Source organism: Salmo salar, chromosome 01 (genome assembly GCF_965601325.2).
Source record: "Salmo salar chromosome 01, fSalSal1, whole genome shotgun sequence".
In the NCBI taxonomy this organism is placed as follows: Eukaryota; Metazoa; Chordata; class Actinopteri; order Salmoniformes; family Salmonidae; genus Salmo; species Salmo salar.
Genome location: NC_138291.1, coordinates 71,693,651 through 71,712,431, shown reverse-complemented (window position 1 = coordinate 71,712,431; position 18,781 = coordinate 71,693,651). Strand labels below are relative to the sequence as shown.

Sequence of the window (18,781 nt, the reverse complement as noted above, 5' to 3'; positions counted from 1 at the left end):
TGGGAGGCACCATATGAGTGAGTGACAGTTCCTTGTGACTCTGCTCTGCCGGTGTTGCTAATGCTAAGATGCAGCCTGTTCTGTAACTGCCTCTGCTAATACTGCAGAGATTTGCCTAGGATCAGGCTCTCTCTCAATCTCTCATTCTCTCTGCACTCTTCCACTCCCTATTTTGTGCATGCATTCTTCATTGCGCTCTCCCACTCTCTCTCTCTCTCTCTCTCTCTCTCTCTCTGTCTCTCTCTCCTAACACACAGAGAGAATCTTCCCAATGCTGGCGGAGCTAGCAGGTGCAACCTCGTCTCTCTCTCTCTCACTCCCCCTCCCTCTCTGTCTCTCTCTCCCTCTTCCAGTGTGCACTGTGCTCCATCTATGCTTTTTTTCTCTCTCTCTCGTTTGCATTCGCTCTCTCTCAGCATCGGCAGCAGCAGCACAGGATAGCAGCTGTCTACCTGACTAGAATACCAAAGCCACTGGTCTGCTAGATCAGCATCATCGTCTAAAACCACAAGAGTGTCAGGCTGTAAAGCTGCAGCGTCTGCGGTGGAGATCTCTAATCATCCGGTAGCAGTCCCTGATGGGACAGAAACCAGCCAAAACTGCAACAAATCACACCATTGACTGGAGGGCTGCAATTCCTCATAGAGGAACCTGAGGTAGAGGAGCCGGGAGAAGACCTGTACAGGGTGATTTTCAACTGCTCCCTCTATCTTTACTGTCTTTTTCTGAGAGGATCCTTATCCTTTCTCTCTCTTCTTCTTTCTCTCAGTACGGGAATGTAGCTGGCGGATAAGGGAAGGTTTCTAGGTCTCTGCTACATTAACAGGCAGCGCACAGAGACAGCAGGGCGCTGAGCGGACAGCTTGGGGAACCTGAGGAACGGGATAAAGCATTGCAAACGACAGATTTATCCACCCTTCTACCTCCACCACCCACCCCTCCTTTTCTCTCTGTATCTCTAAGCTCCAGGGTTATTTTTTCTTCTTGTTGCCATCAATGGATTTTGTATTTTTCCCTACTGGAGAATAGCAAGCAACTGAGTGCTGGGAGTGGGCTTGGTTTTTCTCCAAAACATAAAAGGAGAATCCCTTGTGAGGGGGGATGTTGTAGACAGCGGGGGTCTGGAGAGGGAGCAACGACACAGCCAGGGCTGATCTCTCTTCTCTCTGATGGGAGGGACATGTTTCTGGGGCTGGCTAGCTGACTCAGCTAAGGTGAGAGAAACCCAGGATCCTATCTGCCTTGCCTGCTGAGAGGTGGGAATCAGAACCACCCCTGCAAGTTTTCCTCAACAGCATCCATAACTAAAACGCCCCATCTTGGAATATTGACGGTGGAAAAGAGAAAGGGTGCGAAATAGAGAGGTCTGGGTTTGATCAGTGCCAACAGATGAGTGTGCAGGTGCTGCGACAAGGTGTCTTCACAGACGGATTTACAGCTGTTTGTCCCTCACTGTCTCCTTTCTATTCTCCTCTTCATCAATTATTTTTGGATTGTCCTTGGAGTTGGACATCTGGGTTGCTTTTGGACAGGACTCAAACTGGACAAAAGATCATTCCACATCTACATCAGATTGTTCCACCTCTGTTGTGCGTCTGAGTTTGTCTGAGTGTTTGTCTGTACGTTTCTGTGTATGTATGTGTTTGTGACCATCTCATTGTGTGTGTTTCTTTCTCGATGTCCGGCATTGCCGGCTGCCATTCTGGCTCGTGCTTCCCATGCCTGTCATGCACCTGGCCCCAAGATTAACCCTTGCTAAGCCGTGCTCAGGATGAGCGAGAGCTCCGGAGCAGTCACATCCGGGGTGGTGATCCTGGAGGAGTGTCCAGAGGGGAGTAGGGAGCGAGAGCAGGACCAAGGCCAAGAGCCAGGGCCCCTGCGCTGTGGAGGCTGCACCGTGTGGCCCCGCCAGCAGACATGGCTATGTGTGGTCCCTCTGCTCATAGGCTTCATTGGCTTGGGACTAAGCCTGATGCTGCTCAAATGGATTGTGGTGGGCTCTGTTAGGGACTACGTGCCTACAGACCTGGTGGACGCTAAGGGTATAGGACAGGACCCCATGTTTCCCCCCCATCTCTCCAAGCCCAGCACCTTCCCCAAGAACTCAGACACTACCACTACAACCACTACTACCATGGCAAACCCCACCTCAACCACCGTCACAGCGGTGAGGGGCAGAACTCGAACTGTTGTCGCACACCACCCCAGTGGCACCACTACTACCGCTAAGGTGGGTGGTGCATCAGGCAGCCAAGTTACACCTCGCAGCACCACACAACGCCAAGGCAACTCCGGGGGCGGAAGACCACAAGGCCCCGTTATTACCACAACCACCGCTGCGCCAGTTGTCATTTTTACCACCTCCAGCCCCTCTCCTTTTAACCCCACCGTGCTGCATGACTCCACAGAAATGTGGACGCACAAGCACTCCACGGAGAGGCCTGCCACCAACCCCACACGGACCCATGTGAACCGAAAAACATGTAAGTCACAGCAATCGCTAATTCCGGCTTGGTTTTGGAAAAAGCTAGTGACTGATCACTATTTAGTTTAATGTGTGATTACTCACAGACATTGGCTGTTTTTGTGTTTCAAATGTAGCATAAAGGTAAAATGTGCCTTCGTTGGGTGATTAACATCGGTTTATCTGTATCTTTTTTAATCAAGACACAAAAAACCTGTGTAATAGAAGCTTAATCCTGAGAAGAATTGTTGTATAGTATGGTCATGTGTTCTATAGCCGTTTTTACGACGTGAAATTCACAAAGGGAAACATTCTTTTTGGATAAAAGACGGATATACTGCTGTTGTGGTTGTGGCTGGTAACTCCCCTATGGAAGGGTAGAAGCTGCAGGAATTAATGATCCAGTGTAATGGATTGATCTATTGAGGGGCATCTGTATCGTTTGGTTTTCAGGGAAGTTTACTTTAAGCATTCTCGCCAGATTCCATATTCTCTTTTAAAAGCTGTCTTTCCTCTAGATAATCTTTTTGCTGCGGTGGAAAAGGTTGCAGAAGAAGGGGGGGTCACGGAGGCATGCCCCCCCCCGGATTGTTTGTAGAAGGACGTTGAGAAGGTCCTCTCCAGTGACTTTTTAAAATGCATAAACATTCAAAAAATATTTGACCATAGCCCAGGGGTAGGCAAACCTGGTCCATGTTTTTGATTCAACCGACTTAGATAACCAGGTGTTCAATTTAGGCATTGAACTGGTCAATTAGCTCAGTTGGTTGCCGAGTTGTAGTTGGAACAAAATCCTGCTGTACCTGCGGCACTCCAGGAACAGGGCAGATGTGCTATTAGCAATAAGCACATTTTCTTTTCATGGAGCTTAGAGAAAATGCTGCAATTTTTAAGTACATTTTCTGCAATTCTACACATGATGCCATTAAGCTAACCTAACGTAGCAGGCATAAAAGAGTGGTCAATTATCTTTTCTACAAACTTTGTGTGATTTTAGTCATTTAAGTTTACACTGAAAGCGTTTTCCTTCCCGAAATGTCCCCCGCGTGTGGCGGCAACAATTTAGCAGCAGCGGTGCGCCACTGCTAAATGAATACAGGAGAAACAAAGTACCATTCCATGTGTCATGATGAATGCACTAGAATGGCGTAATATTCTGCGACTTTGCCCCTAAGCAGGAAATATGTTTTCATGTGTCTGATTGCCAGAATTTATTGGTAATGGCTTCCAGTAGAGAAAACCCAAATGAGGTTTGAAGGAATAAAAAGGGAGAAGTGTTTTTAGTTGTGCAGGCAAGCTGAATTTAAAGGGATTGCTATTTGAAGACTATAAATTCACATTTTGTTGAATTACTAAGGCTGGACTGGATTGACTTACCTTTGCCAAGCTTTCAATGAGCAAGGCCTCCAGTATGCATGTTCAGTATAACACAGTCAATTAGCCTATTTACTGTAATAAGACTGGATCAATTGGTAAACAACAATGATATGCTCTCCAATTTCTATCCACCCTGCTGTCCTTGACTCCGGTCGTTGGATCACCATAGCCTATTGATTTGTGCAAGAGGAATTTTCTCGCAGTGATCAATCAACTTTGTACCTATGACTGCAGGCCTTATGTTAATGCTGGAGCATCTCAAAGTGTCGGCTGCAAGAGTAAATCATTTTGCAAAAAGTGTTGAGTTTGTGTTGAATTTCATTCTCTGATGTGCACTCTTCCTTCTGCCATACAAACATATACACTCCTAGTAATTACCCAGACAGCATAGCTACAGCTGTAGATATAGCGGTACGATGAGAATTCGACAGCAGATGTCATCCAGTATATCTTAGTGTTGACCGATGTTATTGAGACACAGTTGTTATGGTATTTATTACATTGATTCCATTGTGCTCAAAGGCAATCATAAGCATTAGTCCAATGATAGATATAATTTCCCCATCACGTTGTCTATTTTGATCCTTACACAAAGCTGAGCCTGCATCAATTCCCTTGCCTGTCTACTGCTGGTGTTGTATTATTAAACATTAATGTATTAATTAACCATTTTAAGAATACCATTTCGCGAACAAGTGCTCCCGAAAACCGTTATGCCCCAGTTATGCCCAGTCATTTTCCCAAGGAAAATGTAACTTCTGCAGTATGCTGCAGCAGCCAACTGTAATCTCACTTGCCCTTCGTCCTATCTTCCATCCTCCCACACATTGTTCGCAATTTCAAAAGTGCATCTTTTCCTTAATATTTAGATATGCTTTTTGTATATACTGAATTATCCTAATTAATGTAGTGCCTATCTTATCACATATTCATTAATTTAAACGGAAGGTGCTTACACTGAGAACTTCCACTCCACGCAATACTTTTATCCTTTTAGATAATACATTCTGAACGCAAATGTACATAAAACTATCAATACTATCAACAAAAAAGTCAGTGCAGTTCCTACACAAGTCTTTATCTGGTTATTTTCCAGTACTAGAAGGATGTTCTACCCCCAGAAAGACAACACATGTTTCTAATGACTAGAAGGTGTGTAAGTGTATATTTGCTAAGGATGACTTGTCCACTTGTCGGCCGGATGACCTCTGCCATGGAGAGAGCGTATGTTCAGCTGGCCTTTCAGCAGTAATGCAGGTTGAAAGGGATGTTACTTTGTCCTAGGCATTGAATATTGGATCAGGGTGTCAAGCAGACCTGCTTTGGCAACATTCGCCTGCACTCTGCTAGATTGCATTTCACCCAAGCCAACTTTAATTCAGATGAATTTCTTATCACTCTGGAGGAGCAGCTCAACAGAATTGCACACCTATCAGTCACACCCGTGATGCGGTTACAAGCATCCCTGTAGGTGGGATTGTATTGATATACAGTGTTTAGTACTGTATAAGACTGTGTTCATTGAGACGTCATTGAGACGCTGTCACTTATTAGATTCTATAATATACACTGCTCAAAAAAATAAAGGGAACACTTAAACAACACAATGTAACTCCAAGTCAATCACACTTCTGTGAAATCAAACTGTCCACTTAGGAAGCAACACTGATTGACAATAAATTTCACATGCTGTTGGCTGTTGTGCAAATGGAATAGACAACAGGTGGAAATTATAGGCAATTAGCAAGACACCCCCAATAAAGGAGTGGTTCTGCAGGTGGGGACCACAGACCACTTCTCGCTTCCTGGCTGATGTTTTGGTCACTTTTGAATGCTGGTGGTGCTTTCACTCTAGTGGTAGCATGAGACGGAGTCTACAACCCACACAAGTGGCTCAGGTAGTGCAGCTCATCCAGGATGGCACATCAATGCGAGCTGTGGCAAGAAGGTTTGCTGTGTCTGTCAGCATAGTGTCCAGAGCATGGAGGCGCTACCAGGAGACAGGCCAGTACATCAGGAGATGTGGAGGAGGCCGTAGGAGGGCAACAACCCAGCAGCAGGACCGCTACCCCCGCCTTTGTGCAAGGAGGAGCAGGAGAAGCACTGCCAGAGCCCTGCAAAATGACCTCCATCAGGCTACAAATGTGCATGTGTGTGCTCAAACGGTCAGAAACAGACTCCATGAGGGTGGTATGAGGGCCCGATGTCCACAGGTGGGGGTTGTGCTTACAGCCCAACACCGTGCAGGACGTTTGGCATTTGCCAGAGAACACCAAGATTGGCAAATTCGCCACTGGCGCCCTGTGCTCTTCACAGATGAAAGCAGGTTCACACTGAGCACGTGACAGACGTGACAGAGTCTGGAGACGCCATGGAGAACGTTCTGCTGCCTGCAACATCCTCCAGCATGACCGGTTTGGTGGTGGGTCAGTCATGGTGTGGGGTGGCATTTCTTTGGGGGGCCGCACAACCCTCCATGTGCTCGCCAGAGGTAGCCTGACTGCCATTAGGTACCGAGATGAGATCCTCAGACCCCTTGTGAGACCATATGCTGGTGCGGTTGGCCCTGGGTTCCTCCTAATGCAAGACAATGCTAGACCTCATGTGGATGGAGTGTGTCAGCAGTTCCTGCAAGAGGAAGGCATTGATGCTATGGACTGGCCCGCCCGTTCCCCAGACCTGAATCCAATTGAGAACATCTGTGACATCATGTCTCGCTCCATCCACCAACACCACACACACTACTGAGCCTCATTTTGACTTGTTTTAAGGACATTACATCAAAGTTGGATCAGCCTGTAGTGTGGTTTTCCACTTTAATTTTGAGTGTGACTCCAAATCCAGACCTCCATGGGTTGATAAATTGGATTTCCATTGATTATTTTTGTGTGATTTTGTTGTCAGCACATTCAACTATGTAAAGAAAAAAGTATTTAATAAGATGATTTCTTTCATTCAGATCTAGGATGTGTTGTTTAAGTGTTCCCTTTATTTTTTTGAGCAGTATACAATAGGTCTACCCATCAAACGTGTGTGTTGTTTTTGAAGTAAAACACAAACATATTAGCCTATGTTTCACAGATGTAATTTACTGCTTCTTTATTCTATTGATTTGACAGTCCAAAGTGGAATCAGAGCCCTTTATGATCTGATGGGTGCTATAAACAAGATCTATTAGGATCTCTTCAATCCTCTCGCGCCTCTAGTCTAAGAGGAAGGGGAGCCCATTCCCATTTTTGGTGGGCATATTCCTCCTCATGAGGCCTCAGGCAATTCAATATACTGAACCACAGATCCAGCTACAGTACCGGAAGAGTGAACATTAACCTTATCATCAACTGACATTAACTGATGTGTTGTCTGTTTGATTTTAGGTCAGATTGAATAAGGGTGTATAACAGTATACAGTTGAAGTCGGAAGTTTACATACACTTAGGTTGGAGTCATTAAAACTTGTTTTGGAACCACTCCACAAATTTCTTCTGAACAAACTATAGTTTTTGCAAGTCGGTTAGGACATCTACTTTGTGCATGACACAAGTAATTTTTCCAACAATTGTTTACAGACAGATTATTTCACTTATAATTCACTGTATCACGATTCCAGTGGGTCAGAAATGTACATACACTAATTTGACTGTGCCTTTAAACAGCTTGGAAAATTCCAGAAAATTATGTTATGGCTTTAGAAGCTGTTGATAGGCTAATTGACATCATTTGAGTCAATTGGAGGTGTACCTGTGGATGTATTTCAAGGCCTACCTTCAAACGCACTGCCTCTTTGCTTGACATCATGTGAAAGTCAAAAGAAATCAGCCAAGACCTCCGAAAAAAAATGTAGACCTCCACAAGTCTGGTTCATCCTTTGGAGCAATTTCCAAACACCTGAAGGTACCACGTTCATCTGTACAAACATCAGTACGCAAGTATAAACACCATGGGACCACGCAGCCGTGAAAACGCTCAGGAAGCAGACGCGTTCTGTCTCCTAGAGATGAACGTACGTTGGTGCGAAAAGTGCAAATCAATCCCAGAACAACAACAAAGGACCTTGTGAAGATGCTGGAGGAAATGGGTACAAAAGTATCTATATCCACAGTAAAACGAGTCCTATATCGACATAACCTGAAAGGCCGCTCAGCAAGGAAGAAGCCACTGCTCCAAAACCGCCACAAAAAAAGCCAGAGTATGGTTTGCAACTGCACATGGGGACAAAGATCGTACTTTTTGGATGAATGTCCTCTGGTCTGATGAAACAAAAATAGAACTGTTTGGCCATAATGACCACCGTTATGTTTGGAGGAAAAAGGGGAAGGCTTGCCATCCTAAGAACACCACCCCAACGTGATGCACGGGGGTGGCAGCATCATGTTGTGGTGGTGCTTTGCTACAGCAGGGATTGGTGTACTTCACAAAATAGATGGCATCATGAGGTAGGAAAATTATGTGGATATATTGAAGCAACATCTCAAGACATCAGTCAGGAAGTTAAATGCTTGGTCGCAAATGGTTCTTCCAAATGGACAATGACCCCAAGCATACTTCCAAAGTTGTTGCAAAATGGCTTAAGGACAATAAAGTCAAGGTTTTTGAGTGGCCATCACAAAGCCCTGAAAATTTGTGGGCAGAACTGAAAAAGCATGTTCGAGCAAGGTGGCCTACAAACCTGACTCAGTTACACCAGCTTTGTCAGGAGGAATGGGCCAAAATTCACCCAACTTGTTTTGGGAAGCTTGTGGAAGGCTACCCGAAACGTTTGACCCAAGTTAAATAATTTAAAGGCAATGCTACCAAATACTAATTGAGTGTATGTAAACTTCTGACCCACTGGGAATGTGATGAAAGAAATAAAAGCTGAAATAAATCATTCTCTCTACTATTATTATGACATTTCACATTCCTAAAATAAAGTGGTTATCCTAACTGACCTAAGACAGGTAGTTTTAACTAGGATTACATGTCAGGAATTGTGAAAAACTGAGTTTAAATGTATTTGGCTGAGGTGTATGTAAACTTCCGACTTCAACTGTACCTTGTGTATGCGTGCCGGCTTGAATGTGTGCCGACAAGGTGGGGATGGGGTGATCTAGTTGTGACTCAGTTGTGACCCGCAGACTCGTGAAATCTGAGATGAATGGCTCATCCTTGAAATCAGATTGCCCCCCATCTCAAAGAGGATTTATAGGCATCTCCTGGACATGTCCCTTTTTTGGAGATTGGTGGTCAAATCATCATATTGTTCAGTATATTCCTAGAATCATAACCTAAACTATTTTAGTCCTTGGTATTAAATATCAATGCAATTGCTTGTATTGCAATGTTAAGATGGAGATGTTGAAAGAAGTATTGCATGGTTAAAGTCATTGCCAAAGTCAGAATGCTGAGATTCTTCCCAGACTGTTTTCCAATATATGACATGCTGTGAATTTTAACATGCTAAGAGATTTGGGAATTAGATCAAAGTACATGCTGAATCAAAGCTGGGTGATCAGACATGGCTCCAGACTCATCTATCATTGAGCTCGTTCATCAGTTAGTTAGACTAACAAGATGTGATTCTTAACTTGTCTCCCTTTTTGCACTCTCCCACACACTCACACTTACTTACACTGACACCCCAACACACACATGCACACATATTGCATATGCCCACACACAAATAACACGCACACACACACACACACACACACACACACACACACACACACACACACACACACACACACACACACACACACACACACACACACACACACACACACACACACACACACGCTGCTGCTGCTGTCCATTATTCCATTATCTATCCTGTTGCCTAGTCACTTTATCCCTACCAAGATGTACATTGCTACAGTACCTCAAGTAACTTGTACCCCTGCACATCGATGCAGTACTGGTACTTCCTGTATATAGCCATATTATTTTCACTTGTTATTGTTATTCGTTATTCACTTTGTATTTTTTGCTCATGTCACTATTTCTATTTTTTATCGTTATCTTAAACTCTGCATTGTTGGAAAATAACCCGTAAGTAAGCATTTCACTGTTCGTCTACAGCTGTTGAAGCATGTGACAAATACAATTTGATCTTCATCAGTTATTGATAGTTGGTTATAGGCCAAGCTCAAGGAGTGCTTCCATTAAAATATTGTATTAAGGTTTGCTCAATCACCAAGTCTTGAAAATGGTTCCCCTGTAACAGTAACAATGACCAAATCAAATGATTTATCATGAATAGTCAAGCAGGGGTTCTCATTAAGCTGATTTGAATTTGCATTTCAATCAATTTGAATACTTCTCACCCTGCATCTCTAACAGCATGCTGAAATGCACTCTCATGCAGTGCCATTAGATTAAATTCCTCTCTGAAGCTGTCTCAATAAAGCTTCATGTCACATTGATTTATCCTGCTGAAATGTCCTAAGGAGGGAAGAGCCTTTAAATATGAATGTGCAGAAAAGGAAACATGTTCAATAAGTAGAGGAAAATTTGAATAATTGACGAGGCCCTATGACAACAACAAAATAAAGACTGAAAAATGGCTTATGGTTTATAAATCGGATAGAAGAGATATGGATATAAGCAAGACAATATGACACAGTGGAACATTTCAATTGTCTGAGAGTTGACAAGGTGTTTTCTAAAGATGTTTCACCAGGAGATGCTCCATTGCTTCTTTAAAGCAGGGCAACCCAGGGTAGCCTTAACTGAACAGAGAAACGACCTTCCTCTGCCCAGTAACATGTCTAGCAATCCCATTGCTCCCAAAGATGATGGACTACAAAGCGGCTGAATGCTAGAGATGTATCCTTTTTATCAGAGGGGCTTTTGATAATGAATTCCGTTTTAAGCAGGCCTGATTAGATGAGGTTCCCTGCATGTCTATGGCTGCGAGATGTGAGATCAGTTAATATGTTTTGGATTGCAGACCCCAGCTCCACTTGTCCTCCAGAGATGGATTGCCACTTTACTCCGAACAGGGACAACAAAGAAGTGTTAGTCCTTACTGATGACAGTATACAGACATTGCAGAAATGATGCAATGCCCCAGCCTCGTGATTGTATTATAGGCTAACATTAGTAATTGCCACTTTGCGAGGTTGCAGAAAGAAACAATTTGTCTAACATTCCTGGAATGTTAATTTCTGGAGCAACCATACTGCAGTCTACCTTGTATTTTTCTTGGACATCAGAAGCACTGTTTGAACTCGTTCAAATGCTGATCGCCATTAAAACATGTCCCATTGCCTACACAGAAGTGAGGGTGATAATTATGAGGTAGTGCCCTATTATCTATCGTAGGCATTATGAATAATAAAATGCTGCTGTTTCTGGTGTAGTACTTATTGTGATTTGTTTGAGCAGCCCATCTTCCTAGCTTAAATACCTCTATCAGGCTCTTAACGAGATTGTATAGGTTCATCAGAATGTGTAGAATGGAGGCTTTCCTTAGGAACTGTGTCTTCAATATCAGTAAATGTCAAAGCTGCACTCAAAAATATCCCTTGCACTGGATCATTATTGGCAGTATAACATTTCCATTATGTGTTATTTTGCAGATATTTTGATATCTGACGTTTTCCTCGTCCTGCAATTCAATCATTCTTATGAATGAACAAGACATCCAGGGAACTTAATGTACAGATGTTCTACTAGGCCTATCAATATTCCTAGAAATGTAGCATATACATGACCTAAATACTGTATGTTCTCGAATATGTTCAATATGCATTCACGCAAATTGATTTAAACTATACCTCACCTTCACTTTTACAATTCCTACACCTTTCTATATCCTCTTCTAAGTTGGCTGCAAACTGTTTAACATCAGTGAGCAAACAAATGTCAAAGTGTTTTGATTCTAGCCACGGTCAGTAGCTGGTGCTGTGGTTTGTAGCCTATTACTCTGTAACGGCTTTGAGAATCCAAGCAGGCAGCGTTATAAATACGGGCCTTAAACAACTAGCAGCCTGGCCTGTCTGTCATGGGACACTGGCCAAGCTCAGACCAGAGAAATAGCCTACTGAGGAGGAGGAAGATCCTCTTGGGGGGCGACCAGACTTTACCCCAAAATACACCCCAACAGGAATACACAAGTCTCGGTAGAGCTCATCAAGGCAAAACATGGCACAGTAGAATGTTCTGTCCATCCTGGCTGATAACTATGCGGCTCAATAAAGAATAGGGCTGCAGCCATCATTATTTATCTTAAACATTATTTCATTGATTCAAGTCAAAGGCAAGTTCATCTATGCTCTGCATTGATTCAGTATGTCCCTCAAGGTCCATTTATGATTCAGTTCTGTTTCATTTGATTCCACCACTGAGTAAAATATTACCTGACTGGAGTAATTGCTTTAGTGCTGAGCTTGCTCTACTTTGTTTTCAATTTCCCATAGAGTGTTGGTGTGCGTGTCTGGGAGTGTGCATGGAATGTTTTGGCATGGTGCACGAGAGAGTAAGTGTGCACATTTGAATGATCACTAATTACAATGGCAAGAAAAAGTATGTGAACCCTTTGGAAATACCTGGATTTCTGCATAAATTGGTCATAAAATTTGATCTGCTCTTCATCTAGGTCACAACAATAGACAAACACAGTCTGCTTAAACTAATAACACACAAACAATGATATGTGTTCATGTCTTTAATGAACACACCGTGTAAACATTCACAGTGCAGAGTGGAAAAAGTATGTGAACCCTTGGATTTAATAACTGGTTGACCCTCCTTTGGCAGCAATAACCTAAACCAAATGTTTACTGTAGTTGCGGATCAGACCTGCACAACGTTCAGGAGGAATTTTGGACCATTCCTCTGTACAAAACTGTTTCAGTTCAGCAATATTCTTGGGATGTCTGGTGTGAACTGCTGTCTTGAGGTCATGCCACAGCATCTCAATCGAGTTGAGGTCAGGACTCTGACTGGGCCACTCCAGAAGGCGTATTTTCTTCTATTGTTGATTTACTTCTGTGTATTGTGTTGTTGTCCTGTTGCATCACCCAACTTCTGTTGAGCTTCAATTGGTGAACAGATAGCCTTACATTCTCCTGCAAAATGTCTTGATAAACTTGGGAATTCATTTCTCTGTCGATGATGGTAAGCTGTCCAGGCCCTGAGGCAGCAAAGCAGCCCCATAACCATGATGCTCCCTCCACCATACTTTACAGTTGGGATGAGATTTTGATGTTGGTGTGCTGTGCCTTTTTTTCTCCACACATAGTGTTGTGAGTTCCTTCCAAACAACTCAACTGTAGTTTCTTCTGTCCACAGAACCTCATTGAGCATTCTGCGCTGTGCTCATTTATAGACAATTTGTCTTTCCGTGGACTGATGAACATCAAGGCTTTTAGAGATACTTTTGTAACCCTTTATGCAAGTCAACAATTCTTAATCTTAGGTCTTCTGAGATCTCTTTTGTTCGGGGCATGGTTCATATCAGGCAATGCTTCTTGTGAATAGCAAACTCAAATTTTGTGAGGGTTTTTTATATAGCAAGTCAGCTCTAACCAACATCTCCAATCTCGTCTCATTGATTGGACTCAAGGTTAGCTGACTCCTGACTTCAATTAGCTTTTGGAGAAGTCTAGGGGTTCATTAGCCAAGGGGTTCACATAGCTTTTCCAACCTACACTGTGAATGTTTAAATCATGTATTCAATATAGACAAAAAATATACAATAATGTACGTGTTATTAGTTTAAGCACACCATATTTGTCTATTGTTGTGACTTAGATGAAAATCAGATCAAATTTGATGAGCAATTTAGGTAATTCCCAAGGGTTCACATACTTTTTCTTGCCACTGTAGCGGCGTATTTGTGCTGAAGTGGCAGTCTTCTGGAGGATGGCTCTCTCACCCTTCTGTTTCCCCATTTCACGCTGTGTTGTCTCATATTTTAATTCTGTATTCCCATTCTCCCTGTTTCCCTATCATCATAATCTTCCCTGGACACCACATGTTTTCAATGTGCAAAACATACCTTGAGCTATTGAGAGTCATCGTTAAATGTGTTTGCTGCCAATATTTACACTAACTAATTTTAATCATGCAGATTAAATTGCTGTTTTCTTTAAGATAAATATATTCCATTAATTGAATGTGTGTTTGCCAGTGTGTAAGCATACTTGTGTGTGTGTGTGAGCCAGTGCTTGTAGGTGCATACACACATTTGGGTGTGTGTTCATATACATTATGTGAGTCACCTGAGGAAGTGAAGGGCCCTCTTGTGTCTTTGGCCTTTTGCCTCTCAGCAGTTTAGCAAAGCCCTGTGTTCATGCGTAGGCTCTGATTATGAGTGCAGAGCGTTTTGCTGCTGTTATTTTTAGCATTTAAGATCCATTTGAGCTGTGCATGCGGTGGGGGCCTGGTTTTCTCGCACAGGGCTCCTTTCCTTTCTCTCTACCCCACATCACCCTTTCTTATTGGCATAGAGAGCTGTCTCTGTCAGCCAAAACCCATTAAGACTGTCCTGATGAGCAAACTGGGTTGATAAGTGCGTATTATTTCTCAATGGTTATTACTGTAAGACATTTTGATATCTGTGTGTTGAGCTGATTCAAAAGTAGGTTAAACGGTTGGTATGTCAGCGATCAGTCTGGGCCCCATAGACACATGCATTCTACTCTCTTGGTGTTGTCATTGAAATGGCTGTTGTAAAATTTCACAGAAGGGCAATGCAACCTTAATGGAACCCCCACAGTATCACAAAGAGACACAAACTCACCAAATGCTCAATAAGTGCAGTGCTCTGCTACACAGTTGGACTGACTGAGGGCCCTGCCTTTGGGGCAGTCTGTTACACTGCTTTTCTCTCCTGTCATGACATGGAACAACCCGCTCAGTGTGCTTGCCAGGGTACTCTTACAGAGTGCAACTTTAGGATATCAACGCTTCCCATCCTCGGTCAGCACTCTTTCAACCTCTCTCTGTTTCTTTCTTTCTCTGTCTACCTCTTCACCTTTCACTCCCATCTCTCTCTTTTTGTCATTCTTCCCCCATACTCTCTCCCTTTCTGTCCCCTCCATGCTTATATACGGTGGAAAATGTCTCAGAGAGACACTGTGTGCAGTGGTGGAAAAAGTACCCAATTGTCATACTTGAGTAAAAGTAAAGATACCTCAATAGAATATGACTCAATTAAAAGTACAAGTCACCCAGTAAAATACTACTTGAGTAAAAGTCAAAAAGTAGTTGGTTTTAAATATACTTAAGTGTCAAAAGTAAATTGAATTGCTAAAATATACTTCAGTATCAAAAGTAAAAGTAAAAATTATTTCACATTCCTTATATTAAGCAAACCATTTATTATTTTTAGGATAGCCAGGGGCACACTCCAACACTGAGACATAATTTACAAACGAAGCATTTGTGTTTAGTGAGTCCGTCAGATCTGAGGCAGTAGGGATGACCAGGGATGTTCTCTTGAAGTGTGTGAATTGGACCATTTTCTTGTCCAGTTAAGCATTCAAAATGTAATGAGTACCACCTAAAAAACTACTTAAGTAGTACTTTAAAGTATTTTTACTTAAGTACTTTACACCACTGTCTGGTTGTGACAGGCCTCAGCCCTGTGGCTCTCTGCTCCATGGCAGAGCTTAGATGGGGGTTATGGGAGAGTGACTCCACACAGCCACTGAGAGGAGAGGCAGAGTCATCCATCTAGACTGTACACCATCCCTTCATCATCTTTGCCACAGTCGACTCAATACATTTACATTGTCCCTGCTTCGGGAGACCCACCAGAAGGTGTTTAGATTGAGGGTGATGAATAGTGGATGTTTGTTGTTGTAGGATAGGAAGAAGCATGCTCAGCTGTTTGGTGGCTAGTGCAGTGAGAAACGCGGGGCTGGCCACTGCGGAAGGAAGCCTCCTTTATAAGCCAAAGGTGGCAGCTTCCGCTCCGATGTGTTTGGTTTACGCTGTGATGAACATGTCAGTGATGAAGCTGTCATAGGCCTGTCCGCCACCTGTCAAGAGTGACTGATGCCTCTCTGTTTCTCTAGCCTAGGAACGGACATACAGGCAGAGCCAGTCCTGACCTCCCTAGGGCCCTAAGCAAAATTCTGCTAAGGGTCCGTCCTACCTGACCCGTGAGCCATGTAAACCATTTGCCATTGACACCCCAGTGCTCCCACTACAATCCTCCCTCCTTTAAAACAGTTTGCTCCATCTGTCAGTCTAAGAATAAGTAGACCTATACAGAACAGAATGAGGTATAAACAAACAATATTTATTGAATATAATATTTTCTATAGAATCTTAAGATAAGTGAATATTAACATTAACATATAAGACATTGTAGAAAATATAAAATGTAGAAAATAAATTAAATATAACACTGAGCTTTGGCTCTGCTGCCTTGTAATTAGTCCAGCCATCACCATATTATACAATTAGCTTTGTCTATACAATGTAAACATAAGCCTATAAGCTATGACTGCAGCTATATGTCTTAAAATAGTAAAATAAAACCTATACAGCTGTGTGACTAACTTTGGCGATACAATGTAAACATAAGCCTATAGACTATGGCTGCAGCTATACAGTATGTCTCAAAATAGTCAAATGAAACATATACAGCTGTGTGATTAACTTTGGTTCTCTCTACAGCCTGGGCATTTTCAGCATCAACATGGGCACCAGTCTTTCTGGAATGTCTGGAAGAAATTGACAAAGTATGTCACATAGTTAAGCAGTCATTTACACAAATGCACTTCTGCCATGCAATCTTAAATGTTACTAAGTGTGTAAACATTAGAATGTTTGAATTAAATTCTTACCATCAAAATATTCGTCTTCTGCACTTTCTTGAGGCAAAACCGTCAATGATGTCATCATAGGACATGTGTTTCCCCACGTCATGATTTATGCTCATGATGGCCAGACTACTCAAACGTTCATGTGACATGGAAGACCTCAGGTAGATTTTGATGACCTTTCATTTTGAAAAGCTCCTTTCTGCCAATGCTACTGTTACTGGTAGGGTGACTGCAATTCTTAGGGCTATCCAAAGCTTAGGGTAGTGTTCCTCCAGGTTTTTCTCATAGAGAAAGGAAAGCAGCTCAAAGGCAGTCATCTTATCTGATGGCAGATCAGGTAAATTCTGAATCTTGTGTGACAGATCCATTCCACTGACATCACAGTCATCTCTGAAGGTTAGAGTGTTTTCAACTTCCATGCAGTGAGCCTTTAAAGATTCACTGGACATCTGCGAGGCAGTGATGAAGTTCAGCAGCGTTCTATATTTGGTTTTTACCTGGTTGAGTGTTTCAAATCTCTCATCCATGGATGTAACAGCAGAGTCGACCACAATGTTGAAGTAGTTGACTTCAAGGTTTTTCAGTGCATCAGTCACTGGTTCATCAGGAGCCTCATAGCTGAAGTCCCTATTGCTGTTCCTCAGTCTCTTCACTTTCAGATCAGCCTCCACATTAATTTCTTCACAAATGCTTTTTGCTTTTGTCTGGGCCTCAGAGAATCCAGTTTCCAGAATCCAAGCTCCTTTGCATTTGAGATTAAATTCACTGCAATATCCAACTGCATTAAGGCAGATTGGAGGAGCTTGTTCACCTTGTTTGTCATTGTCAGTATCTCACACTATACGACACAGCAAATCAAGAAGCGGTAGGACCCAACTTCCTCTGCAAGTGCTTGTGCCTCCACTTTGGTCACAGGATCGTTGATCGTCTGTCTGGCTTCCAGTAATGCCTCCTGAACCTCAGAAGCCTGATACCTGATTGAATGAACACTTTGGAGCCTACTCTCCCATCTTGTGTCACTCCATGACTTCACAGTTATGTTCATGTGTTTCTTCAAAACACTCCATCTTTGTGTGCCAGCTGAAAAGAAGGTGAAGAGCTTATGCACATGCCCAAAAAACCCAACTGCATTTTTTGAAGATTTGGCAGCATCTGCAATGACAAGACAGTATGTGCTCCACATGGGACGAACACGGCTCTGGGATTATTTTTTTTTTGGAGCAGTCTGGCTTGTACTCCTTGGTGCTTGCCCTTCATGTTGGCCCATTATCATAAGCTTGCCCTCTGCCATCTTCAAATGGAATCTTCAGCTCGTTCAGCTTATCTAAAATGACAGTAGACAGATTCAAGCCTGTTGTAACCTCAACATTCACAAAGCCGAGGAAGTGCTCCTTGATCTCTGGCTTTCCCTTTAAATCCACGCTTCTCAGAATAATGGACATTTGCTCCTGGTGACTAATGTCAGGTGTACAGTCCAAGATAATGGAGAATTACTTTGAGTCTCTTACTTGAGTCACTTTGCTTCCAGAATCTTGTCACTCACAATCTGTATCAGTTCATTCTGTGTGCACTTCCCAAAGTAATGAGCACGTGTCTCTCCATCTTTAATTTTTCTGAGATGATTTTCCATAACGGGGTCAAATTTTGCCAGTAATTTAACCTTTTTTAGGAAGTTTCCATTATCTGGTTGGAAGAGTTTGTCTGATGGACCCCTGAATGCTAGGTTTCTTTCAGCTAGAGATACTTATTAACTTCTTGGGGCTATGTGGGACGCTAGCGTGCCACCCGTGGTGCACCCTATCAACAGCAGGTGCATTTCAAGAGCGGCAAATTTGAAACCAAATAAATGTCAAAATTCAAATTTTTCAAACATACAACTATCTTACACCCTTTGAAAGATAAACATCTCCTTAATCTAACCACGTTGTCCGATTTCAAAAAGGTTTTACGGTGAAAGCATAAAGTTAGATTATGTTAGGAGAGTACATTGACAATAGCTGTGTGTAATGTTTTGTCAATTCAAAGACAGGTGTCACCAAAACCATAAAACCAGCTAAAATGATGCACTAACCTTTAACAATCTCCATCAGATGACACTCCTAGGACATTACGTTAGACAATAAATGCATTTTTAGTTCTATCAAGTTCATATTTATATCCAAAAATAGCGGTTTACTAT

General features: G+C 42.6%; 1 protein-coding gene across 2 annotated transcripts in view; it reads left to right on the top strand.

Moving 5' to 3' along the window:
- Positions 1-289: 289 nt before the first annotated feature.
- Positions 290-18,781, top strand: part of LOC106607935 (pro-neuregulin-3, membrane-bound isoform) — a 583,319-nt gene continuing 564,827 nt past the window's right edge. For both annotated transcript variants that reach the window (XM_014205430.3, XM_014205421.3), the window contains exon 1: positions 290-2,483. In XM_014205430.3, coding sequence (XP_014060905.1) covers positions 1,772-2,483 — 712 coding nt within the window. In that variant the 5' untranslated portion in view covers positions 290-1,771. The remainder of the gene's footprint in view (positions 2,484-18,781) is intronic.